At 40.2% G+C, this 27360-nt stretch overlaps 2 protein-coding genes across 4 annotated transcripts; both read left to right on the forward strand.

Annotated features, from left to right (window-relative positions):
- The first annotated feature begins 515 nt into the window (after positions 1-515).
- On the forward strand, positions 516-8818 carry nr2c1 (nuclear receptor subfamily 2, group C, member 1). Of its 3 annotated transcripts, none has more exons than XM_063481030.1 (14): positions 516-624; positions 2882-3016; positions 3205-3438; positions 3585-3663; positions 3776-3955; positions 4032-4182; positions 4484-4580; positions 4808-4992; positions 6407-6560; positions 6686-6807; positions 6929-7071; positions 7435-7572; positions 7662-7767; positions 7943-8818. In XM_063481030.1, the coding sequence occupies exons 2-14, from the start codon at positions 2945-2947 to the stop codon at positions 8112-8114; spliced, it is 1833 nt and encodes a 610-aa protein (XP_063337100.1). In that variant the 5' UTR covers positions 516-624; positions 2882-2944; the 3' UTR covers positions 8115-8818. The 3 variants fall into 3 exon arrangements, with proteins under 3 accessions (XP_063337100.1, XP_063337101.1, XP_063337102.1); XM_063481031.1 differs by lacking the exon at positions 516-624 and adding an exon at positions 656-817; XM_063481032.1 differs by lacking the exon at positions 516-624 and adding an exon at positions 1597-1617.
- Positions 8819-12386: 3568 nt separating this feature from the next.
- On the forward strand, positions 12387-25831 carry LOC134631244 (transmembrane and coiled-coil domain protein 3-like). Its single transcript, XM_063479387.1, has 4 exons — positions 12387-12647; positions 22245-23218; positions 23433-23568; positions 23833-25831. Exons 1-4 carry the CDS (start codon positions 12567-12569, stop codon positions 24136-24138), a joined length of 1497 nt encoding a protein of 498 aa, XP_063335457.1. The 5' UTR covers positions 12387-12566; the 3' UTR covers positions 24139-25831.
- Positions 25832-27360: the final 1529 nt, after the last annotated feature.

The following is a 27360-nucleotide window of genomic DNA, read 5'->3' on the forward strand; positions in this document are numbered from 1 at the left end:
ATCGTAATCTTCAATGTAAATCAATCAGTTTGCTGTGAAGACATCATAACCCAACAGATAAGAAAAATGTTGTGCAATCTCTAATCCTCACTAATGTAATATGTCACAAATTTAAGCCCAGTTGTGTGTACTCTTGCTAAATCATTCAAGTGCAGGGATTGTGAGAAAATGGTCTAGGACATTGTAGGCAATGGAATAATAGCTGGTGTGACAGAAGCTGTTTTAAAATAATTTCAGAATTATACTTAAACCTAAAACTATGTGAGAAAAATGACCAAAAAAAAAAAAAAAATTAACAATTTAAAGTATATTGTCATTGAGAAAAAACATTAATCAAATGAAAAATTTCCTGTTCATTTTCTTTAAGTTTTGTCATGAGAGAGTATAATGAAAGGAAGACTACATTATGAACGGTTTACCAGGAATCTGACGTCTAAACATGACAATTACTGTAGGTTTTAGTGTACACAATATGAATCGATATTGCCCAAATGCGCATGTGCGAGTCTTATTTATTGATAAAAAAGGTCACGAACTCTGACCCTCCCACTACCTGCAGCAAACACTTAAAAATATTAATTTATTTAAGGCAGCAAAATATCTGACCCAACAGCTCATCGAAAGGTAAGAGTTTATTAGTTATGCGGACAGGAGAGGTTAAAGAAGGATCCGTGAGCGGCCAGTAACTCAGGAAGGGAGGGAGTGTTCAGTAGATCTACAGTAGGGAAGCTGCCATTAGCTACCAACTAGCAAAAAGCTAATTTAGCTCGTTAGCACTGTCGTGTGGAGCTGGGAGCATAAAACATAAGATCGGCAAGTATGTAAAGATGCTGCTATGTTTGTGAGACTCTACAGTTATAGAGTTAACATCATAGGTTAACGCATAACGTCAGTAATATCGTCAACATATATGCTATCTAGCTATGTTAGCCGCTTTAGCTAACCGTGCTACGGCTATCTAATGTTAGCTGCTGTGCTAGCTTCGCAAACCACACTGCGTAAAGCAAGCAACAGCATCCTTTCCGTAAGTGTGAGTATAACAGCAGAAATTTAAAAGTGTTAAATCGTGAGCTGTTCTCAAATGCCGACTCGCGTGGAAGTCCGGTGCCAGAATTATTGCGATTTTTGGTCAGTTATGAAAACCGGAGCGCAACTGTTCACTGTACGATTCGGCATCATGGGCCTTGAACCCTAGCATGCTTTAACCCTTCAATGTTGACCTTTCACCCACAGGAAAAGAAATACCTTTATCTTCCGTATCGATTTTAAATAGTTGGCTGTCAGGAGCTTGTATGTTTTCATACAGTGTCTTTGTTGCTCATTTATTGTTACTTTACCGCGACATTAAGCTGTCTTTTATCGCAAGGCCACCAATAGTGCATTTTCGAGCTAGCACCGGCTTGATTGGTTAGCACAGGCCACAAATTAACGTGTAGTTACTGACACTGAACATAACAGATTAAATACCTATATTTTTATATTGGTTTAGTAAAAGTTATTTCAAGCAATGCATGACTTATTAGCTTTTGACATAATTAAAAAATATAAACAGATGCTGGGCTGTAGCTAAAAGGACCGCTACTGGAGAAAACTGGAGTATGAATAATTATTGGTTATGTAAGTATAAGTTCTGCCAGACTTATTTGCTCTTAGTTGAAATATATCACGTTGTCCCAGCTCACTTTGCAGATATCAGATTATTAAAAAAACACTAATTAGATCTTTGGTAGAACCTAAGAAATATTTTTGTGATTAAAAGATGAGTCTTCTGCTATTTTACATTACTCTTTCTATTAACATGTTATCAGTTAATTAATCAGGTTAACTTTGATTGTGTTTGTTCCTCCTATTTATAGACTAGGGCTATTGTCCAGAAATATGAGATCGAGGCAACAAGAACAATAATAATTATAACATTAACATTAACAATAATAATATTAATGATAATGATAACAGAGGAAATGTAACTCCAGGGTGACCTCTTCCTGCATTATTTGCACTGTTCATTGTAAAACACTTAGAAGCTAAACTGCGTTTCAACAAGTGTGAACTGTGAACTGAGGGATTTTCCTGACTCAAACTGACCTGTGGTGGTGTCGACTGAACTGCATATAGCTAAGTCAAAGGGCAATGTGGCCTTAATTAATTATTTTTTGGCCATATTAAAATCAAACCCCAATTATGGAAAAAAGATTGTTGAAATCCTTTCATCAAGTTCTCGTGATTTCACTGTAATAGAAGGCCAAACCCTCTTTGGTCGGCACCAAGAAAATTTCTGCTTACTTAAGACAAGTCTGTGCCTTTTCTTGTTATTTGATGCCATTTGATGAACAAAAACATATTTTACAATTGAGTAAAGAAAACTACTTTGAAAAATGTGTTACATTTTAAAAAAAAATTTATATCACAGTTCTATATTCCCGGGAAAGCCCTGGCATTTGCTAAAAATGGTCTTAAAAATGTATTTGCTAGATCTCAACCTATAGAATATTATTGAGGTTGACTTTAATGTTTATTTTTAGATAGGAAAGCATTTCTGTATATCAGCTGAGATTGACTTTATTTAGCCAGTCAATCAGTGTGTTGAAAAATGAAATGACTTGCAGTTTGTTTTAAGAACTATTCGGCATTTACTGTGAAGCCACTGCTGGCTTTGCTTTTCTGAATTATTGTGCAAAACAACCAGTCATGCATATTTTTAGAAAAAGCCTCAGCATTAGAAAAAAATATTTTTATCGTGGGGGGAAGGATGATAAATCGAAAGTGCTGATAAGTGATTCAGGGATTTGTTTACTGTAAGAACATTGTGAAGTAATTGTTTTGTTTTTAAAGGATATTCTCTGATCCCAACATAGAGTAATACAGATGTTTAATTGTACAGGTGTGTCTGTTTCATGGGGCACTGATGTGAACGGTGGTGGAGGAAGGTGTGTGGAATATCAGAATGGATGGACAGGCTCAAAGGATTCAGCTTGTGTCAGCAGACAACAACATGGCGTTAGGACACAGAATCCAGGTGACGATATGGCCCGTTCACCCCCAGAGACTGTGAATTTGTGTGAATAAATAAATATGCGCAATTTGCTTGTAAAATGTGTCAATTCCACTTATCATTTCAGCACATGCAGTAAACACCTGCTCATTTATTTATTTATTTATTTATTTATTTATTTATTTATTTATTTATTCATTCATTCAAAACAGATTGTAACTGATCAGCAGACTGGACAGAAGATCCAGATCGTCACAGCACTTGAGCCATCTTCCCCTGGAAAGCAGCAGTTTATCTTAGCAAATGCTGATTATTCTCCTGGGGGGAAGGTGATTCTGGCCAAGCAGGAAGGCTCACCCAACAAGGTCATCCTCACCACTCCAGATGGTTCTGGGGTTAACCAGCTGCTGTTTGCCTCCCCTGAACTCACTGGGCAGCAGATTCAGGTATTGCCTGTAGATGTTATTGACTCCTTCCAGTTTTGATAAACAAGCTACTGAAAAGTCTAATGACTGGGGCATGAATATGTTTAGTCAGCCTGCTTGCAGTGTTTGCTGTATTAAATTATTCAATTTCTGGGGTTGTTTGGCAGTTTGTGACTGAAAGCTCAGACCAGTCTATTGTGAAGCCTGTTGTGGAGTACTGCGTTGTCTGTGGGGATAAGGCCTCAGGTATGCATTAGGTATATATATATGTGTATAGAGAGAAAGAGATTTTTTTTATAATGTTGGTATTGAAATGACACATAAGCACACCTGATTACATTTCCCTTTCATCCTTCAGGACGTCATTATGGAGCCGTTAGCTGTGAAGGCTGTAAAGGCTTCTTCAAACGCAGCATAAGGAAGAACCTGGTGTACACATGCAGGGGCTCCGGAGAATGTGCTATTAACAAGCTACACCGAAATCGCTGCCAGTACTGTCGACTGCAGCGTTGTATAGCTCTGGGCATGAAGCAGGACTGTAAGAAACTGTAATACTAAGTTATTAAGAACCTGCATGATTAAAGACTGACGTGACTATGACTTTGGTCTCTTAGCTGTTCAGTGTGAGAGGAAGCCTGTTGAAGTCACTGCGAGAGAAAAATCCGTCAACTGTGCAGCCTCCACTGAAAAGATCTACATCCGCAAGAACTTGTGTAGCCCTCTGGCTGCTACACCTACTTTTGCATCTGACAAGGAAACTGCTCGGTAAATCTTACTTAAACTCTAATATACTGATAAGACAGTTGTTGTTATTATTAGTTGAATTCTGCTTCCCCTTAACTGTCCACAGTGTAAGAAAACATAATGAATAAAATGTGCTGTACATGTTATTTTTCTACATTTCCAATGCCTTTGCTTAGTTATATTGAACTTATATTGGAAGTCTTTTATGTAACGTTATATACAATTAGAAGCTCGATTAATATTTCTGGCTGGAAATGATTATTTTGCTACACGGCCTTGTAAAGTATAATGCAATATGTGATGTCAAATCTCTTAACTTCAGATCTACAAGTTTGCTTGAGTCAAGCATGTTACTCAACATCCAGCAACCCTTCTCCAAGCTGGAAAACACCATCTTGATTCCAGCTTCACCTGAAAAGGTAACACGGATGCAGTAAAACTGTAGTATGCTTATATGTTTCCTACCTTATATACAAGCAGAGAACTTTAGAGTACTTAGGATTAAACAAACAAACAAAACTTATTGCATGTTCACTGATGAAGAACGTGTCCTAATAAGTTTGCTGTGAACCAGTTTTGTCCCTGTTGTTTGTGGGAGCAGTTCAGTGATCAGAATGTTCGATAACGACTGTCCCCTCCTCAACAGGAGGACCCTTGCCAGGGTGACCTTGGTACACTGGCAAATGTAGTAACATCCCTTGCCCACCTCAACAAGAGCAGAGAAGCGAGTGACAGCGGAAATGATCTGATGGGAGCTGAAACACTTAGCAACGGTGACAGCTCAATGACTGATATCCAGGGAGATGAACAAACTGCAAGTGATATCTCAAGGTGAGAGCTGTCGTAAGAAATCAAGATGCTTTGATGCTGATACCGAGGCCTAAAGAAGCACCAGAATGAAACTCACGAAACTCTCTGGCTTCTATTTTCTGTTTGTCATAAAGCTGTAATTGAATTTCCTGCAGGGCCATGTGGTTTCTAATTCGATCTTAAGGCTTTAATTAGACTGGCACTCTGCTGATCAAAAGTGTAACATTTTGCATCTGTGACAGTGGTGCTGCATTGCTTTGTGATGAATCTCCTGCAGTAGAGCTGGGCGATATATCGAGTTTTTTAAAAATATCGATATATTTTCATACGAGATATAAGTTGTGACAATATCGTTTATATCGATATAGTATATGTTACGTTATAATTATACTTGTGGAGCCGCAAGTTTGCCTCTCTTTCGTCCATTTTTGTCTCTACGCTGCGTTACTGGGCCTTGCCTCTCCTTCACTGAACACAACTCCCCCTCCCCCATAGCTTCACCTGCAGGCAACGACAAGATGAACACGGCAAATCTCCGTTAACGAGTTACCGCGGATCGCCCCGTGCGTGGGGCTGGTCAGCGTCAACGTGTTAGCGAGCTAACCGCGCTAACGACATGCAGCCCACAGGGGCTGCATGACCTAAAATCCTTTCATTTTCTCAAAAATCGACAGTGCACCTTATGTATGAATTCTGGTTGTGCTTACTGACCGCGAACCGTTTTTATGTGGTACACGGCGCTCAGTAATCTGTCAAAAAATGTTTTAGTACGACTTTGGTGAGCTACAGAGCCGCACCGCTTGATGGATTGTCGGAGCATTACGGCTACCGTAGTGGAGCCTCGCGGAGTGATACGTACTGTGCTTCAACGTAATATTACCGTATTGTGTGTGTATAAGAACCATAAATGGCACCTGTTCAGAGACATGGTTACAAAGAGGATTTCAAACTCAAGGCTGTCAGTAACGCAGTAGAAGTTGGGAATAGAGGAGCTGTGAAATCTGTCTCTTTGTTATTATGCTCAGCGTCTTTTAGTTTACATTTTGACTGCACAATTGTAAGCTTTTTGTTATGCACAAAAACAACATTGTGTTTCTTTTATTTATGGAGCATTATTATTTAATAAATGCTGATAATTTATTTTTGAGTAATTTCTTCATGTACATCTACGCTGTATGTTAATAAAAGTGCCTGTGTGACATCTGGGACACAGCTTTGACTAAACTCTCTTTTTGTTCTTACCTTATGGCTTAAAAAAAATATCAAGATATATATATCGTATATCGCCATCCAGCTAAAAAATATCGAGATATGAATTTTGGGTCATATCACCCAGCTCTATCCTGCAGTATACAACTTATAAATCCAAATGTGAGGCTCTTTCAGTGCAAGCATTTTTAAAAATATAATAAGTGTATATGTTGTGTATTATTAGAGCTTTTGACACCCTGGCCAAAGTCCTGCACCCTGGTGATGGCTCAGCAGGAGAGTCCTTGGAGGCTACAATGCAGCTGATGTCAGGGGACCAGTCGGGCCCTGTGGTGGAGCTGGAAGGACCTCTACTTTCTGACAGCCATATCCCTTTCAAGGTAAAAGGACAGCCACTGATTGTGACTCTCCCCTTTGATAAAAACACCTGATTGTGTTAAACAGAGCTACATATTTTTTGTCTGCATTGTTAGCATATTTTTGTTTTCTTTCCCCATTCCTGCAGCTTATGATGCCTTTGCCTGTGCCAGAGTACCTCAATGTCAACTACATCTGTGAATCGGCTTCACGGCTACTTTTTCTCTCTATGCACTGGGCACGCTCCATACCTGCCTTTCAAACCCTCGGGTAAGCCTGTTGTTGCAAGAATATTCTAATGTCTGTTAAATCATGTGTCTTTGAAGTGCGCCATTACATGTGCACGCACTGTCCTTTGTAGTACATTAACCATGTGCATTTTGTTTTACAGCGGGCAAGACAATGACATTAACCTGATGAAAGCCTGCTGGAATGAACTTTTTGCCCTGGGTCTGGCACAGTGTTCAAATGTAATGAATGTCGGCACCATCTTAAGTGCTATTATCAACCATCTCCAGACCAGCTTACAGGAAGGTAGGAGAGCTCTGCTGCTTGCTTCCTGAGAGGTTTAATACTTGTGTACAGTTTGAGAAAGAGGAAAGCTGTTAAGCTAGACAGACTCAAGGGACAGTAACACAAGATGTTCAATGAATCAAACAAATCTTTATTTTGAAAATGGAAGCAACAAGTGCTAATGCATATAAAAAAACAAATAAACACAAAATCATTAAAAGCCATCCTATTCACAAAGAAAAAACAAAAGGTTGACAGTTTCCCGTTCGAAAAGGAGGACGAGGAAGCAAATGCTTATCAATTCCTACCCCTGTCTTGTCTTATTCACTTTTGTGGCATGTCTGTTACAGCGTCTCTTTTTTTTTTTTTTTCTTGGTCTCACAGAGAAGCTGTCCCCAGAGAGAGTGAAAATAGTGATGGAGCACATTTGGAGGATGCAGGAGTTCTGTAACAGCATGTCCAAGCTTTCCCCAGACTCGTATGAATATGCCTACCTCAAAGCTATTGTACTCTTCAGCCCTGGTGCGTAAACAATCCCCCCCGATTTGCAAAAAAGCAGATTCCTTGGTGTACTCAAGTCTGACTGTGCATATACATTATTTTTGTACCAGATCATCCGGGCATAGATAATATCCCACAGATAGAGAGATTCCAGGAAAAAGCCTACATGGAGCTGCAGGACTATGTAACCAGAACATATCCAGAAGACTCTTACAGGTTTGTAGGCTTCACCTCTGTGCTGCATAATGCCGGCAATGCTGGAAACACACCATCCGTTTTTTTTAAACTCTTAAAAAGCAGGACAGAGTTGTGTGTGTGTGTGTGTGTGTGCTGTTCTCGTAGATTTAATTGTTACATGTTGAATTTGATGTCTGTTTCTCATCAATCCCAGGTTATCCAAGCTGTTGCTGCGTCTCCCTGCCCTCAGGCTGATAAGTGCAGCTGTCACCGAGGAGCTGTTTTTCGCTGGGCTCATTGGCAACGTGCAGATTGACAGCATCATCCCTTACATCCTCAAAATGGAGTCCACTGATTATAATAGCCAGGCCGTCTCTGCTGTCTGACGCACAGCTATTTATTATAGCGACACGGGACTGAAGATTCAGTGGCCGCCTATTCACGTCACTGAAAGGTCATAATATAATGACCCACTTTAACTTGTGAATTTTTTTTCACATCTTAACTTTGTCCTTCATCTGACCCCTTAGGAACCCGTCAGTAGAGCGCAGCTCACAATTAGGACAAATAAAATCAACTCCCAATTGCAAGGAAGCCTATCTGTATCTGCCTGTTCAGGAACAAACCCTTTGAAACTTGGATAGTAGGCTTGGTGTGTGCTTTTTATTGTACATAATATTTTATGCTTAAAAGACTCCAGGCCTTGTTTTTTCTGTTGGTTTTTTTTGGCAAATCTTGTTTGTACTTTTGAAGAAATGAGTATGGTTTGTTTTCATACACAGCTTTTTTTTTATAGTGGTAACTATAAGGAAGAAAGTTGTCATAATGTGAACTGAATTGTGAGATCAATTAAAGTTAAAACTTTTATTTTTCATTTGTTTGCCAGTCCAAAGGATCGGCAACATCGCTTTTCAAATAACTGACGTCATATGGATCTGAAGTATTTGTGTATATAGCTTTGTATATAGAATTGACCAAGGCTAACGGGCAGCACTTGGTAGTTCGTGGGTTTCATCTTTTTTGGACAAATTCACACGAATAGAAAATGATGGTCATATCATTTGAAAATAAAAACATCTTTCAAACATGATTGTCAGCAGGAGTTGGCGGCACTGATTCTGAATGAATGAAACTTTTATATAGCGCACACAAATATAACACGTGTTTTGCACCATTACCAGTTATGTTAAGAAAACTTTGCACATAAACAGGTTTTGTTTTCATTATCATTCAGTTTTGGGTGAAAATGTGTCAGTCATGACTGCAAAAGTGCTTTAAAAATACAGCCTCACTGGAAAAAGACAACAGCTTGTGAATTGTGATAATCTGCGGATGGGTGAACATTCATACTTCAATAAGAATTTAATAGTGTAGTTGTTTACACATTTACCTAACAAGCAAAAGTTCCCAGATTCATTTGCAGGAGGAGACATAAATCCCTTTGGGGTTGCATCCAGTGCACAAAATCAAGCATGGAGAGTTACCTGCTATGGTGACCCCGTATGAATAAGGCAGCATCTGAAAGTAGCTTTCTAGAAGTAAATGAGACAAATGTTCTTGAGCTTGCAGAGACAAAGCTCAAACACCATTTTAAACACCTTTCTCATGAACTAAATCATTCTCAGAACGAAACTGGCTCAAAGTGGTTGACCACAAGGGGTTTGTAAACCCACTGTCTCATGCAAAGCAGAGAAGCCCACTTCCAAAAGGCCATTTAACTGAGCTCTATTCAGAGCTTCACAGAGAAATAACGCTAACCCTAGCTATGTACTCATAAGTGCAGAGGGGTGATCAGGTGGTATTTGTCACATTTACATTTTCAGTGGCTTCCTCTCCACCACAGCGCTAAAAGCATCCAGTTTGCAGCCAATCCCAGAGCCAGCCTTCCTAATCAGTTTATTCAGTCTGTTCAGTGTCACCAGCTCTGATGTTGTCCCCCAGCAGAGTACACAGTGCTTGCCACAGCTTAGTGATAGAAAATCTCCATCATTTTGTGGCACACACTGAGAGATATCATCTTACCTGGGAAATCAAACTTACTACTCCCCTTTCTGTACACAGTTCCCTGTGTTGGTCCTGCAGTTCAGCCTGTTGTAAACAATGATGATGACGATGGTGGTAAAAGTATAACTTCCAGGGGGGAATAAATGTATTTTGTCAGAAAACTTTTCTCTATATAGATGCACTTTTAATGTTCTACGGACCATTAAAAGCAAAGTACATTTAAGTAATGCTTCAAAATAAGAATTTCAAGATGTCTCCTGAGTTGCAAGACCTGTTTCTAGCAGGACTTTGGTTTCACTCAGTCTAAATGCTAATTCTTGGAACTTGAACCTCTTCTATAAACACACCAGATTGTTTACATGTCCCTTCTGAATTAGTAATACAAAATCTGCATCCTGCCCAACCGACTTATTGTTGTGTTTTGTGTCAAATGACATGACGGTGGAAGATGTTGCAGGGCGCTGTGCTTACAGCTTGTGTTATAAGCTCATCAATGTTTAATCAGAGCTCAGCGCATATACGTAACTGAACGGAGGACAGTGTCTGCAGGCTTCGTGGTAGTTACACCGTGGGTGTGTCCAGCTAATTAAAAGCACTGATAGCAGCATTAAAACTTGATGAACAAATGAATGATGTTGTCTGCTGCTGTTTTCAGAAGTCCATTGTCCAGTGTATCCCAGAAGCTTCTTTGTGTGGTTCTCCATAGTCCTGCCAAACTAGTACATCGCTTTATTCACCACCTTTGAACTGCATAAGCTGCTGCATATCAATGTGTGATGCAAACCAGTTAAGAAACGGGAAACAACACGGTAACTGTTAAGGTTTGGGGATTTGTGATGCAACACGAGCCTGAGTGTTTATGGTGGATTAGCTCATTCTGAGCTGAATCTGAATGAAAGAACCAGTTGGGTTGTTCTCATGGCCTCTGGGGTGTCTGTGCAGCTGGGAGGGGTGAGGAGGAGGGGGGAGGGGGGGGGGGGGCTAGTGTTGAAAAACAAGGTGACAGAACCGGTTATATGTAAGCCAGATTCTTTTACATCAAATTGAAATACTTCTTGGAGTGAAACATCAGCACGATATGTCAGTTATGCTGTCGGTTTATCTAAGACGATCAAACTTGCTGTTCTACAATACATGAGTATCATCAGGCCAAACCTCCTTCCTTCCTGTTAGGCCTGCTGATCGTCTGGTTATAGATACATGCAATCATCACCCTATTTTAAAACATTTTTCACTTTGCAGAGTGTACTGCTTAGTTTTGTTCCCCATTTTGACTGCCACCCTGTTTTTCACCACTTAAGCTGAAATATTATTACGTAATAATGGTCGTCACATTTTCTTGCACTTTTGCACTTTCGTGTCCTTTATTTATTTTTGCACAGTTTTAAAAATGACCACATTGTTCAATGGAATTAACCCTACAGTAAGAAACAAAGGGTTTGTTCCCCACAAGTAATTACTTTAATAGTTTATATAGATTGGTTTTGAATAATAAAACATTTACATGTTCATATGTGTATCTGTACAACGACACAATAAGTAATATCTGAGTGAATCCTCATGCACTTTGTGATACTTACATTTTCAAAACTTTATAGTTCAGAGGACAAAAAAGCACCTTTTTTCTTTTTCACACCACAACAGCACCACATTAACAGCTGGGTACTAGTTACCCAGTTTCAGTACTACTTCTTTTTTCAACTGCTCCCTTCAGTGGCCCCTACTGCAGATCATCTGCACCCTTCTCTACATGTCCTCCTTCATGACACCCATGAGATTCTTTGATGTGTGTTGATCCATGCTCAATCATCCAGCTAAGGAAATCCCACAAAGCTCTGTTCATTGTTGGTAACATTTTCACCACTCATCCAAGTGACTTCTTCACCCTCCTCTGTTGTCCTTTCCCCCTCCATATACTATATTGGACATCCTTTGTCCAATATAGTCACTCTCCCTCCTCTGCACATGTCTGAACCAAGTCAGCCAAGTGTGCCTCCTTAACTTCGTCTCCAAACCACAATCTCCAACTCGTCCTTCTATCTTTCAGTCAGTGCTGCCACCTCCAAACCACACATCTTGTAAACCTTCCCTTTCACACTTTACTAAATTTAAAAACTCAGCCCTTCAGAAAATGTATGCATTATTCAGCTGACTGAGTGACTGAGGTAATGCTCTGTAGGGTAAGTAGAACCCAATTCAGGATGTGCACTTTGATACTTCAAGAGCTACAAATGAACTTTTAAACTGATATTTGCAACAGTAATTTTAAACCACAGTCCTCCAGCTTTTACTCTAGCAAATGCTCTCAAGAGTTCAATCGATGATAAGTAGATTGCCTGCTTATAATGCCTTTTTTCCCCTTTAATAACAAATGTAGGCTAAGTGGTTTAAATATTCATAAGTTATTATCTGCTTTTGCTTTCCAAAACGAGATTCCTCCATTTATAATATATCTAAAACCGTATTTAATACTTATATTTCTAACTACAGTACCTTAAATTGTTGTGGTAATAGAGAGAAAGAGAATAAAAAGAGTTTCAAGGCTGCGTTATCTTCAGCAGGCAGGTACGTGTGTTTAAAGAGTTAACCCCTCCTCTTTCAGCTGAGCCACCCTTCAGAGAGACGAGTGGGCGGGGTTTAGGTTCACGCGCAGTTTTGTTGAAAGGGAGCAGCCAGTGCACGGGTGAGTGAGTGAGCAAGGGAGTGAGAGAGAGAGAGCGAGCAAAAAAAGGGGGGCTAAACATGGATACGAGTTTAGGCGACAGTTGTAAACTAGTCCTGACACCGAAGTGACGACCCACCAGCTCCTAACTGGCCACTAATTGGAGGTTATTATGCCCAGCGCAAACGTGTCCGTGCGAAGTTTGTCCGAAGTCGAGAAATACCTCAGCAGCAGCACCAGCAGCAGCCGGATGGTGAGTGTGTGAATGACTGTTTTTGCAGCATTGTTGTGTGATAAACGGCAGGACCCGTACTGTACCAGCGATGCATTGTTGCCTCTCGAGCTCCACGTCATGTGAAACCGACAGCTGCGCCGCTTTTAAAGCTGCGTGTTTCCCCGAACAAAGAGCTTTCAGTGAGCCGCACTCATACAGATACTGTAGAAAAGGGCATGTCTTCATGAGGATGTGAAGGGACTCCGAGGCTGTGAACTCCGGGCTACCGAAAGCGGTTGATCCTATGGTTTAATAATAATCTGAAAAGTTTTATTGATTCTTAGAGAAACACGCCCACCACTCCTAAATATGGTTTCTAAACACAAGGGTGGTAAGTTTAGTGGAAACATGCAAAAATATTAAACCAAACAAACACGTGACTCCTTAATACATATTCCATGCATTTGTTCATTTTCGAGGCTGTGGTTTGTGATCCTGCTGTGTTGCTTACAGGTGTGGAGTCTGCCCGATATGTGAGTCAGCCTAGGCCAATATTGGGTAAATGTTCAGTAAGGCCAGCTGGTATGAGGACCAGCTTTAAGTTGCGAACAAGTTTATGAAAGGTGTTGTTGGAAAGTAAATTATGAGCTGGCCATTTTCCCCCATTGTTTACAAGAATTTTGGCTGGATTATCGATTTTGCTATCAGCAGAACTAGTAGTCTGAGCGGAAACTTAATAGCTTAGGTAGTGTGTTTGTTATAAGCTACTGTACTGCGCTGCGTCTTACAGGTGCTTCTGTGTTTGTGCTCAGTGACTCAGTTCATAACCTAGTTTTGAAAGGGTAAAAAAACATAAACTGTCATCCATCCCCACCTTACTGACATGCACAGCTGTGAAAAAGTAGTAAGTAGAACCCACGGAAAGGGTTAACTTAAAAACAAAAAACAAACATATTTGGACACATAAACAGCTTATTGTCTTTTAAACAATCAAAGAGATATACTCAATCAAGTGATACATAAAATCAATATTTTCTAGTGATTTCTCCCAATTTAAGCAAATAAAAAGCAGGTCAGTCACACAGAAAAGGTAAATACGCTCCCTGCATTTATTCGACTTTCAAATCAATTAGAATCAGTGCCTGCTGTTCCCTTTGCAAGTCTGTCATGATGATTGCTCGTAAATATGAAAGATCATCAATTCTTTCTGGGAAAGATGTTCACTTTAAAAAAAAATCTAAAGTAAGTACCGAATATTTAACATGTAATATGCGCACTCACTGCTAATTTTCCCAGGAAGCTGGTGTCAGAGACTGGTAAGAAACTATGCAAAGCACCTACAAGAAGTCGGTTCCTCTACAGGGGACAATACAAGTTTCTCAGGCGAACGGCTTGCTTACTGACTTTCTCCACCAGGGAATATTTTTGCTGAATCGGTCTTTGTAAAAACAGCCATGGTGTTGTTCAAATACAAACCTTAATCACGCAAACACACAAACACTGTATCAAATATTTGCTTGTTTAGAGCCACCTACTCTGATTGGATTTATTTACTATTTCACAACCATATGAGGATCCCAGCTCATCTATATTAAAGCGATAACAGCAGATATTTAAAGGAAACTATACCATAATATATTCTTTTGATAGCGCAGTTGAGTTTTCTCTGTGGTCAGCGATCACATAAGTTAGTATTTCAGATGTAGATGAAGTGCAAGGAGGATTATATCACATAAAGTCCTGATGACTCATATTACAATTTCATGTAGTATAAACAATCCAGAAAAGTAAGGAAAAAAGCAAGTTTTTATTTATATGCTTATATCCTCAAAATCTCAATTTCTTTTAAGAGTACACAGTATCAGAATGGCACTTAACTCAAGTCCCATGACAAATCTTTTAGCTGAAAGAGACTTGACAAAAGTAGCTAACTAAAACTGGGTGGTTAGGGGGAAAACCACACGAGGAGTCAGAAGTCCCCTAATGGCTGGGGCAGATCTGTTATCTGTTAAAAGCCAGAAACTTTAACACATAAAAACGTGTGATTCTCTCGCTGCTTCAGTAAAGTGGCATGAAGCAGCAAACTGTTTCTCATTTTCAGTATGAACCTTTACATCTGACACCCAGTCACTAAAAAGTGCTATTACGGGGTTTTTTCCCCTTTTTTTTAGTTCCTGTTAATAGACTGAATTTAAACTGAATTAAGAGTATAAGTAATTGAAATCGATCACTTCTCCCCTGGAGTACAGCTTGAAAGAATCATGCGGAATAACTTTATAGCCGGGTTCTTATATAAGCAGTCAGACCAGTTTTGTTATAATCGCTAACACAGTAAAGTGGATCAGCTCATCTGACTGTTAGCTGGTTTATTAATGCTGGGCTGTGTAGTTTTGCTTTTCCTCATTTTGTTGCCCGTAAATGGCATTCCAGTTTTGTTTCTCAAAAAGCCATTGTGCAGCAGATATAGTGGGTTAGAGGCCAAAAATGATGCAACGTGGCTTTTCGTGGCTGGCTTCCAGAGACTGCCTTTAACCCTTACTGAGTGGTGGCTCTGCTGAGATTGTGGCATTTCTCAGTGACCCAGATCTCCATATGTGAACTGTGGCCTTTACCTGTAATGCTATTCTCGCATGCATGTCATTGTGCAAAAGGTGCACATTGACCTTCACGTCGGCATAATATTTACATGCTGTGCATTGTATGCCAGAGTCCTTAAAAAAAGTTTTTAAAGTAGGTCCTGTGTGGGGTTTTTTTTAAGGCTAAAGAAGTGCTTCAGTCCTCAGTGGCACCGTGATGTAGTGCTTTAATGAAAGATCTCCTGTTTGATGCCGGGAGGAGACACAAATCCTTTTAGTGTTGTTTCAGGAAGAGCACCAGTGTTATAAAAAAATAAATCTGCCAAACCAAACATGCAGTGGTACCTGCCGTGACACCTCGCGAATAAGGGAGCAGCCGAAAGTATCTTTTTGAAGTGCTCGAGTCCTCGCCAGCCTCGTTACGTCACCGGTTCTGGTCGCTTGAATATAGCTGCGTATTTATCTTAATTGAATCCCGCTCAATACTCTCTCAGTCACTGGAGGCAAGCAGGCACTAGTAAGTGTTAATGGACTATTGATTTAGTCCTGGAGCAGCTTGTCTTCTAAGATAATAGTGAATATGTCTTAAGCAATTAATTCCCCTGACCCCCTGGGGATCATTCATTCAGGGAATTTAAGACTTTAGACTCTGTTGCAAGTTTCCCCATTCCTTTTAGTCCAATAAGGTGCACAGTTTGGCCCCTCAGTAAAGAAAGCAATCAAAGTTTGACCACATACGCAGCTGTGGGATGCAGATGAGAGGAGAGGGCGGAGGGGGGAGACGCCGGGTCAGGTTTCTTTAAAATGAAAGATGTGCTCCTTGTCCCTCTCACGCTCCATATCGCTGGTTTTCTTCCTGTTTCCCTGTGTGAGCCCTGAGTGGGAGAGCGTCTGTATCCATGAGGATCAGCTGGAGGGAATACCAATAAGCATCGAGGGCTTCTTCCCCTCTGTGATTCTGTTCTCGGCTGAAGGGACGGTTTTGTTCCATCTCTTCAAGTGTGCCAGCTCCATTGCCTTGTTTGTGCGTGTTTACTTGGGCGTGCCAAGAGCCAGTGACAGCACACCAAATGTTTTGTCATTTGGATCCAGTTACTTCAAACTGGTGCAAACACCTGTGCTTGTATTTGAATGTGCTTGTGCACTTGCATGACCTGGCGCTGTGAACTGATGGTTTCTCTAGATTGCAAAAGGGATTGTGAGTACTAGCTACCATTACTTCCTGGTATTGGGGACAATGTGTTCCTGTTTGCATAAGAAAATGTCTGTGGTTATAATAATGTTCACTCAAACTGAAAGGGGCAGTGGGTTCAGCAAGATGAAAAGAAATCAGCTGCACGTTCAATCAATCTAAACCAATATTTATTTTATCTATACGACTCAGAATTTAGTAAACATCCCCTGCATATCCACCCAGTTCTAAATAATTTGTGAGCTCTCCCCCTTGCTCTTCCTCAGAACTTAAATGCTGAATTGCTGCTCAGTCTGTTTCTCGTGGTGGTGCAGTGGGCAGATGAGTGCGAGGCCTGCCTTTGCATGAAAAATTGAATCACTAACTAGATCATTGATCCAAGAGAGAGTACACTGCAGTGCAAGATAAGCAGCATCTGCAGCGACTTTGCCCTCGAACTGTAGCTAAGTTTTGAGTGGGTTTTCTCAGGCCTAACAACACACAGAGTTTCCTTGTTGGGTTAAGATTGAGGCTAATGCAGATGGATCTTTATGTTATGCTGTCAAGCGAGGTCAGGGCTTATTAAATGGGTCATGGTGCTGGACAGACTCTGTGTGCTATGTAGGACAGCGTGGGAGGGGGAACAGGGGGCTCAAGCAGGGTTGAGTTGTGAAGGAGGCACCCTGAGGGCATGGAGGACTCCTGCTGATCCTGCTGTTGGAGATGATGATGATGATTGGGATGATGTGTGCTGCTGAGCTCTGTTTGGGAGCAACCTCTGTTCCTGTCCTTTTTATATCCGTTTCAGTTCTCTCTCTCTGCCTTGTCTCCTGCTCTCTGTTTTCTTCTTCTTCTGCTCTACTGACACACTAAAATCTATTTGTGAGTCAAAACACCAGTGGGCGTATTGCCTGGCTTGCTAATTCTAAAGACAACATCTTGAAGACTTTATTTAGAGTGAGAACACACCGCATTTGTAGTGATAAAAAATATTTTAAAGGCACGATAAGAGGGATTAGGGGGGATCAAAAATGTAACCGGGATCTCACCGGTCTCTGGCTGCGCAAATGTTTTTGGAGAAAGTGAGTGAAAAGTAGGGCAGCTCCTCAGCAGATTTGGGGAGGACATTTTCATCAGCGTGAGCCTACTTCATTTAGCAGGACCACTCATCCGCAGAGACCTTCAGATTGCTCCTGCGGTTATTCAGAGTGGTTCGAAATCTTAAGTAGCAGCAGCAGTGGTGGTGCAGATGTGCTTATTAAATTGAAATGATACAATTTCATCAATCTCGTGTGAGGAAATTGCCAGCTGTCATACTTGCAGATGGTTTCCAGAATGTGAAAAATGTCTGGGTTATGTTATTTAGGTCGCTCTCACGATTATGGCCTCATCCAGTTAAAAGCCACTTCTGTTTATATCACAAAGCTCCTTGTTTTATCATTTTTATGCTTGAAATTCAGGTGCAGTGCGAGTGTGGAAGTTTTATCAATACCCTTTACATAAATCTTACTGCAGGCCTCGGCAGTGATTCACCAGTGGTTGCCAGGTTTCCATTTGATCTATTTTGCACTTGTTCCATATTTATGTTAGCTCAGCACATTGAAGCAACAGAGTAAGACCCCTGTGCTCAGTGTTTAGCCCCTAATGGTGCAGAGGACAATATTGAACATTTCCAAAGTAAACGCTAGTGGTGGGAGAGTGCCTGAGGAGCTAGCTTTGTTCAAGTACTGCAGAAATAGCATGCAGTCTAAGCTGTCTGGTGGAACAGGCAGTTCTTTGTGACTGTCTTATGAACACTGAAAAGATTTGGTAATTTGAGCGAGCAATACAGCAGCTTACTTTACACTTCCTCTTAAGTGAGGCATCATTAAGTTGCTCATTGTTCTGTATGGAAATCAGGTTTGACTAAAAGGTCGGTTTATATGTGAAACCAATTGTTTGGTGGAGAATTAGAGCCTTCACAGCTGATGGGGCAAGACCACAACTGGATGCAGGGTTCGTCTGGCTTTACGTCAGGCCAGTGAATCCATATGCAGTGGCTCAGTCCTGGACAGGGCAGAGGTAGAACATGACAAAGTAAGCTTTTTTCTCTGCAGAGAAAGACTTCTGTGTTCAATAAGGACAGATGCCAGAGAGAGTGTGAGAGTAGGATGAGGACAGAGGCTGAAAAAAACCCTGGCTTGCTTGTAGAAATAAGCGTGCCGTTCTCCAGTTACACACTGCACATAATGAAGAATATACTGTGTAAGAGCAGTGTAATTACAGTCAAATATATATATTTATATATGTGTGTGTGTGTATAAATGAGATTAGTTTAAAGCCATGATGGCAGCTTAATGCTGATTTTGCCTTTGCAACAGGCTCATAACGACATGCTAACAGCTGATGTTTAACAAGTGTAATTTTTACTGTTTTCACTATCTTAGTTGAGCCTGTTAGCATTCCAACATTTGCTGATTTGCATTAAATCAGTGATTCTCTAATAGATGAATGCTGTGGAGTCAGTTAGTTTGTCCTCTTCATTCCTAGAGGGAGTAATGGATCTGTCAGCTCAGCCATCACAGTTTGCCACCATGTTTTGTTTTGGTTTTTTTTGAGCTGATCACGTTATCCCAGTGGTGTCCTTCTTAGAGGGGTCAGAACAAGGGGAGCATCCAGGATGGGTGAAATGGTCTGATACTAACAAGGCTAGCTTGAATCTTATATTATAATAAATAAAACAACAGTTTAACTTTAGCTTTAAGTTTTTGTTTGTGTATTATTAAAGCATGATTAGTTCGCTGATTGTTGATTAAAGTACACTTGTTTCTGGGGTGGAAGTAACTTTTTGGACTTTGAAAGCAGAGACCGAACAGAACACGTTTGAGGAACATGTCACTAACCATGCCATTAGTGGCATTGTTGACTTTTTGACCCGATGATGGCATTACAAAGTCACGATACATATTCCTGGGATCACAGATATGTGTAAATTATGTCACAGTTCATCCAGTGGCTGCTGAGGATTGTAGTCTGCACCAATGTAACCACCAGCTTCTTCTAGTAATAATCAGTTCTTGCCTCACATATCAGACTATCAAACGAGTTTGACTAGTTGAGTGTGAAGTCATAGTGCCAGCAGCAGGTAAATGGAATTTACCTGCTTTACCTGACCTCATACTCCGTTTACAGGAAGTAAACTGAATTTACTTGTGTAATAGGATACCTTGAATGAATAGCAATGAATAAAACAACAGCGTAACCTCACTTTGTATGTTTGATTGCATATTATCAATGCTTGATTAATTAACTGATAGTTGATTAAAAATCTTTTTTCCTGGTGTGGAAATAATTTTTATTTTTGGACTTCTAAAGTTGCTGCCAGAAGTTCCTTTTAAGAACAAGGCACTGAACATGCTATTAGTTGTGTTGATAGTTAGGTTAAATATTCGGGAAAATTGCCTTGTTGCCTGATGATGGCGTTACAACAACAGTAGATATATATTCCTGGAGTCATAGTTATGTGTGCTAAATCATGCAGCATGTCATTCAGTGGCTGCAGACTGATTACAGTCTGCATCAACGTGACCACAAGCATGGCTAAAAACATACGTGAAGCAGTTTGTGCTCGTTCACTGTGGTACAAACACAGTGTGTTGCAGTTATAATCATGTCATCAGATTCTTGCCTTACTTATCACATTATTAAACAAGTTTGGCTAGTTTGGTGTTACATCATAGAGCCAACAGCAGGTAAATTCTATTCACCTGTGTAATTGGATACCTTGAATTAAGCTGAATTCAGAGAGATGGTCCTGGTGACTGTGTTTTTGTTTTAGTCTGAGCAGTGTTTTTCAGTGTGTGCACCAGGCATGTACTCATACATCATCCTGTAAACCTTCTCTCGAGGTTCACGTGGGAGTCATGTGTTGAGAAGTTTCATTATGTGGTTAACTGTGGGTGCATTTGTCTGATGTCAAGATACTTAGCTTGCAATATGTGACCATTACGTGGCGATGCTGAAATGCTAAGCAAGATCGAGCCTGCTTGAGTTGACTGTTTATTTACTTGAAACTAGCAGTGTTACATTTGTTAAGGATTAGTGCAGTTTTGTGCCGCCTATAGTGCTTATTGTACAACACTTAGTGTAAGGCTTTAATAGCTTACACCACAGGTGTCGGACTCCAGGCCTCGAGGGCCGGTGTCCTGCAGGTTTTAGATGTGTCCTTGATCCAAGGCAGCAGATTTAAATGGCTAAATGACCTCCTCAGCATGTCCTGAAGTTCTCCAGAGGCCTGGTAATGAACTAATCATTGATTCAGGTGTGTTGACCCAGGGTGAGACCTAAAACCTGCAGGACACCGGCCCTCGAGGCCTGGAGTTTGACACCCCTGGCTTACACCCTCTTTCACTACAGGGGTGTTGCACTGTGATCAGCTTGCAAGATGAAGTGGTTTGTTGAGCCACCGATGGGCTGCAGTTTTTTTTACACTTTAAGCGACACTTCTGCTCTTTAAAGTGCAGCTCAGAAGCATGATTACATTTTTGCTTCTCTGCTTTCCTACAGTTTCCTCATAACGGGATGTCTTCTAGTTCCCTACTAAATGCAAACTTGCTTACTCAGCCTGTATATATTATGCTTACTTCCTTAAACCTACAACAGAGTACAAAAAGTGAGCATAACGTTCAGCTTTAATCACAAAAAACGGTTATTAACTGTAAAACTAGGGTACATTGTCTGGAATAGGGATTTTCTGCTGCCTCGCGCCTTTGTGTGACATTATCACTGACCTACATTAGATGTACATGCTCCACTTCTTTCACACATACTAAGAGTAGTTATATGAATTTTGTCAACTGTTTTTTTTTCTATATTATAAACAAACAGGATTAAATTCTGGCTCTTAAAATGTAACAGATTTTCCAAATAAGAGCATTATAGACACACCCAGATGGCCTCACAGTGTGAAATGCTGAATAGTGCGCGAGCCAGAGCTTACTATGTAGAAATATTGTATTTTCTTGTATATATCTAAAAAAATAATGATGTTTACCCCAATTATTTAAGCTAGTAATTTGAAGCAAATGAGGGCCTGAAAACATTATCGGATTCATAGTATGAGCAGTTGGTCACATGTGCTTTTACTTTACAGCTGCAGCTGTAGATTGTAATGCTTAGTTAAAAATGCTGACCTACTTTTAGGTTGTTTAGCATAGCTGTGTCTTTGTGATAATGATAAAGACCCTCTGTATTAAAGACTTGTACCCAGGAAGCATACATGTAATTTTATTGTCGAATAAAATAATATGATCAAATTTTAAAATTGGGGCCAAAACTAGAAAACAGGCCCTGATCTTAAAAAAAGGTAAAATAGTTGGAAGTCTTGATAAAATATTTACTTTCCCAGAATGCTGTGTTTTTTTTTATTAAGCAGAATTCTGTAGTAAAAGGTCCTTCCTTTAAATGCACCAGTTTAATACATTATTTACACTGAAAAAAACATCTCTTGTAAATTACAGTAAAATGCTGTCATCTACATTTAAAAGCATGAAACAGTTATAGGATACCTACTGCAATTGAAAACTGTGTATTTGTGCGATGAGTGTCTGTAGATTATGTGCCTTGTGTGTGTGGTACGATGTGTGTTTTACTTTTCTTTTTTGAATTTTGGATGGTTGCTTTTAGTGACTAGCATGTATGTGTGTATATATTTTGGAGGTGGTGCAAAATGAGTACAAGTCCAGTGTCTCTTAACCGAGAAAGGAAAAATACTTTATTCTACTGTGAGATGACCAGTAGCTTGTTTTTAATAGCAGCGCTGTGGTATTGACTGATACATGACTGTACCAAATTTCATATATTTTTATAGGATTTTGTTTAAGCTTAATTTTTGATTTTCTTCTTTTGTAGGACCGGAGTAGAGAGAGCAGTTTTATAGGCCTCCCGCTGTCAATGCGCCGGGGTTCTTCAGAGAATAATTTGGATCTGGAGCTCAGTGATGGAAGTCCCTATCCTGCTCTCGGCTTTGAGGTCCAGCGTAGTCGCTCGTGCTTGGACAGCCTCCAGCAAAAGATACTGAAAGTCACAGAACAGCTAAAGATCGAGCAAACGACACGAGATGAGAATTTAGCTGAGTATCTGAAGCTCATGGACAGTGCGGACAAGCAGCAGGTGGGGCGCATCAAGCAGGTCTTTGAGAAAAAGAACCAGAAGTCAGCTCAGAACATTGCCCAGATGCAAAAGAAGCTGGAACAGTACCACCGAAAGATGAAAGACAGTGAAAACTATCAAAGCCCTCCCGCTCGCTCTTCCACTGTTAAACACAGCACCATACCCCGGGAGTCACCCAGACAGCTGAGGGACATGACAAGCAGTGGCCGACACCCGACCATGGACAAGATCAAAACCATTGGACCAGGTGTTTCGCTGTCTCCTCCTTTCTTCTTCAGCAAGCCCAGAGAGTTCGCCAACCTCATCAGGAACAAGTTTGGCAGCGCTGATAACATTGCCCACCTCAAAACCACTCTGGACTCTTCTTCTCCACTGCCCACTGACACTGAAGGGAAGGGACTGAGTAACAGCACCTCTATAGTGGGCAAACCCAAGTATCCCAGTGATGACGAGTGCTCCTCAGGCAGCGCTTCTGTTTCAGACAATAATGGAAACCCAGCAGGGGCAGGAGCGTCTGCAGGGCCGTGTCAGAGCCAAGCTAAGGGGGACCAAACTGGGGAAGACAACCAGGGCAGACTTGCCCTGACCCTGGAGGAGGTGAGGGAGATTAAAGATGCCCAGAATCAGCTGGAGGAGGATATAGAGGAGTTAAAGGCACAGTTTGAGAGAGAGTATGGCATTGTCAGCCAGTCACTGCAGGATGAGAGATACAGGTACGATTACAGAACTTGGCATTTCATTATTGTTAAATAACACACCGTCCAGCCTAATAAGAACAGACATACCAATATAAAATGTTCATCTAAAATAAACAAGCATAACTCTAAGAGAATTTGAGATAACAATAAGCTTAATATCACATTTAATTAACCACTTTAAAATCCGCAATGATATGAATATTAACCATCCCCTTACATTGACTGGCAGGTATGAGCGTTTGGAAGACCAGCTGAACGATCTGACAGAACTTCACCAGAATGAGATGGCAAATCTGAAGCAGGAGCTGGCCAGCATTGAGGAGAGGGTGGCCTACCAGGCTCACGAAAGGGCCAGGGACATACAGGTAAATAGTGGTGAATCTACTTATGTTGCGATGCTTCACACATAAGCAGCACATAAGATGGATCACAAAAATGCACCATGCCTGTAAGTGTCTAATATCTCAGCACATGGCCATTGTCATCTGTCCAAGCGGCCTCTCTCTGCTGATGCAGAAGAATTCTTTTAGAGGAATTTGGGTAATTGAGTGTTTAAAGGTCAGCAAATGCCCTTTAGCAAGTTGAGAGACGGTCTGACCCATAAAAAACCCTCTCCCCATCTTTCTCAGGAAGCCCTGGAGTCGTGTCAGACTCGCGTGTCCAAGCTGGAGCTCCAGCAGCAGCAGCAGCAGCAGACGGTCCAACTCGAGAGCCACGACGCCCGAGTCCTGCTGGGGAAGAGCATCAACGTCATGGTGGCCATCATCACCGTCATCCTGGTGTGCGTCTCCACTGCTGCCAAGTTTGCCGCTCCACTGATGAGGAGCCGGTATCATGTGGTAGCTACCTGCCTGGGGATTTGTTTTTTGACTGTATTTTGGAAGAACTGGGACCGTTTACAGTATGCCTTAGACAGGTTATTGATGCCTGCTTAGTAGGAAAGAAAACACACTGAAAATATCATTAACACAGATGCTGTAGGTTGTCAGGAGAGGACGGTCTGAGAGGATTGGTTGTACAATCGTCAGAAGACGTAGTCGCCATGCAATTACACAGATCTCTCTTTTTTTAGTCAGACTGAAATAAAACTCTTTTGATTTTTTTCTCCTCTAGAACTTGAATGTATGTTACTAACTATTTCATATAACATTCAAATTATATTTACATAACAGCAAACTCTGCTAGTTACCCGGCGATTGCTCTGAGTCAAGAGGGGGGAGGAAAAGTGATTTTTTTATTATTGAGTTACTGTTTTAGGTAAATAATCCATAAATAAGATAAAGATGTGCAATTATTCTTTCTCGTTTGTCTTCAGCTTGACTTTAACATAAATCAAACTACACTCAAAAACTCAAACAAGACCTCGGTTGTCGTGTCTTGTTGTCCACGCCTATGAATTTCTAATTCCACTGAAGAGGAACGCTTCCATATTTAGGAATATTTGCATTTATTTGATATTCTGATTGCTAAATATGTGCCAGCAGACATTTCGTTTACAAAAAGCTTAAACTGTTATATGGTTTTTAAGAGGTTTTGCTGCTGGTAGGTAGACTTTGCAAAGCTGTTCCTCAGTGTCCTCAGGCTTAGTTTTAAGGTACATTAACAGGTTGAATGAGAATGAATGACCATATTTTTCTAATTGTGAAAGTAATTGTTTCACTGGAGAATCTGCAGACAAAAATTAGCTACACTGGACATCCTATTTTTTTCATTTTTTGTTTCTTTATTACTTTTTTTTAAAAACATTGTCTGGCCTTGTCCTAAAGTGCAATATATTTGATTTCCAAGAGCACAGTTTGTTTTTAACAATTATTCTTTTACATCAGTGACAGGGAGCTGGAAGGAAGGAAAACAACACTAATATTAGCACGAGAGATCCATAACCACGGAAGTCACTGCTGAGCTCTGACAAGACCAGCTGTCTCTTCTCTCAAGGGCCAAAAAAAAAATCAATCCATCTGCATTAGCGCATGCTAGTAGCGTAATATCAGCACACACCAGCTCTCTAGCATAGACACACAGCACAGTCGCTCACTTGGTTCACTGTATATACAGTAAATAATGTCTTAGGCTTTTTGTTTCCCCTACTTCCACTTTTATGTTGGACTTTTACTAATAATGTGACAGAGAGATGATGGGGTATACTGTGATACAATGCCTTTTTCTGAGGAAAAATGCAATTCCCTTCTTAAAAGAGCAAAAAAACCAACAAAAAAAGCCTTCACTACTCGCAGCAGAGAGGATGCAGGCGAAAAGCTCTCAGTGAAAAACTACAAGCCTATATTTTTTTTCTCTTGGACTTGGACAGATGTGTTATTTCATTTTGTCTTGTAAACGTTGCCTACAAGAATTCCACGTGAAGCTGTGGACCACTTTTGTCTGTCTGCCACAATAATCAGCTTTGCGTTTATATTTGTCATCGTCTTTCTGTTTTAATGATTTTTTTTGTTTTGTTTTGTTTGTTTGTTCCCGTTTTGATATATTTAAAGGAAGTTTTGCAAGCAGAACTAAAATCTGGTTTACATGCTGTTTTCATCTCTGGTGCACTATCTGATCAATCAGTTGTATTTTTATGCATTATGTGCCTTCGTCTAACCATTTCTGTTAAATTAAACCTTTTTAAATCAACTTGTTTATGGAATTGGTGTTGAGTGATTGTGATTTTTTTGTTGTATTTGGTGTCATTCTGAAAATGTGGACTGCTGCTATAAAACATCAAAGTTCGGTAAAACGCCATCTGAGTAAGATATTTATATCAGCGGAAAAGTATCAGTGCAGTCCTTGTTAATAATACAGATTTTTATTTCTCATTATTTTATTTTCTTATGGGACAAATAAACCTAATTTAAGCAGTCCAAGTATTTTCATGGCTCTTCTACTAAACACTATCTCCATCATTACCACTAGGAGGTGGTAGTGCTGCACTTTTGACATGAACATAGGCAAGAACGGTGCAGAACATTATACAGTCTGCATGGCAGTACTAACCCGTGCACATCTAAATGATAGATTTAGTAAAAAGAAAAAAAAGTCCATCACTTCAAACAAATAAACAAAACTACAAAGATTCATTGAAACAGTAATATTCAGACCAGTGTGAAGAAGTAGTGCCCTGTTCTGAAACTTACAGCTTACCCTATACAATCACTGGACACTTTATTAGGTACACTGGGCTAGCACCAGGTTGTCCCTTCTTTTGGGTTAATTCTTTGGAAACATTCCTCAGAGATTGTGGTTCATATTGTAATCACACAACTGATGCAGTTATTCCCGCATCCAAATCTCCTTTAAGGAGATACCTAATGTACCTAATGAAGTGTGTGTCTACAATTTGTGCAGCATATTCCACAATATTTCCTTATTGTTAAATCTAGCTCCATGCTTTCTGCATACTGATGCTTCTCCATAAATGAGCGGTGTGACTCCCATCCGTGTGGATTTTAGCACCCATGGGGCTGATGATCATAGATGCCTTCAGTTTAATGAATGAGCACATTACAGTGATATCAATCAGGCCCGATAGAAAATCACATCACTGTAAAGCTACAATACCTCTGAAATATTATTTCCAACCAGATTTTGTTTATTCACTTAACTTTGAATGAACATGAAGCTGTGTGGAAGTCATCCAGATGATTTTGTCTCCTGCCACATCATCAAAGTGAATGATCATCAAAGTATTTTTTTTTTTTTTTTGGTAAAGTCTAATGTGACTCTTCTTTTTTGTGAAAGTGTAAGTGCTCTTTGCTTGGCTGGATGGTCTGAGAGAGATTTTCTTTACTACAGAGAGAAATCTGTGATTACCCACCATTGTTCAGCAGACCAGGGCTTTTAATCCTGTCAAACCAACCAATGCATTTTCTTTTTTTTTCTAAGAACCAAAAACTGTTAATTAGGCTACTCCTAATGTTCCTGCTCTCCTTGGGACCTTTTTTTTTTAAAAAAAAAAAGAAAATTAACCTGTTTAATAAAAATACAAATGATTTCTTCAGTAGTCAATGACACATTCTTTTTTTCATCACCTCAAATTAAAGATGAAAGTGGACTTGACTGATTCGTTTAAATTCTACTGTGCTGGAACAGAGAGACAAAATCACAATTTTCTCACTGTCCAAACATTTCCGGACCTAATGGTAAAGTGTAAATTAAAACCTTGT

This window comes from Pelmatolapia mariae, linkage group LG7 (assembly GCF_036321145.2).
Source record: "Pelmatolapia mariae isolate MD_Pm_ZW linkage group LG7, Pm_UMD_F_2, whole genome shotgun sequence".
NCBI classification, from domain to species: Eukaryota; Metazoa; Chordata; class Actinopteri; order Cichliformes; family Cichlidae; genus Pelmatolapia; species Pelmatolapia mariae.

Excerpts from the sequence above, each read along its gene's own strand:
- nr2c1 (XM_063481030.1), top strand. The coding sequence starts at position 2,945 with ATGGATGGACAGGCTCAAAGGATTCAGCTTGTGTCAGCAGACAACAAC. Across the intron at positions 3,956-4,031 it reads TCTGGGCATGAAGCAGGACT|CTGTTCAGTGTGAGAGGAAG; the intron begins GTAAGAAACTGT and ends TTGGTCTCTTAG. Across the intron at positions 6,561-6,685 it reads ACAGCCATATCCCTTTCAAG|CTTATGATGCCTTTGCCTGT; the intron begins GTAAAAGGACAG and ends CCATTCCTGCAG.
- LOC134631244 (XM_063479387.1), top strand. The coding sequence starts at position 12,567 with ATGCCCAGCGCAAACGTGTCCGTGCGAAGTTTGTCCGAAGTCGAGAAA. Across the intron at positions 23,219-23,432 it reads CTGCAGGATGAGAGATACAG|GTATGAGCGTTTGGAAGACC; the intron begins GTACGATTACAG and ends ATTGACTGGCAG. Across the intron at positions 23,569-23,832 it reads AAAGGGCCAGGGACATACAG|GAAGCCCTGGAGTCGTGTCA; the intron begins GTAAATAGTGGT and ends CATCTTTCTCAG.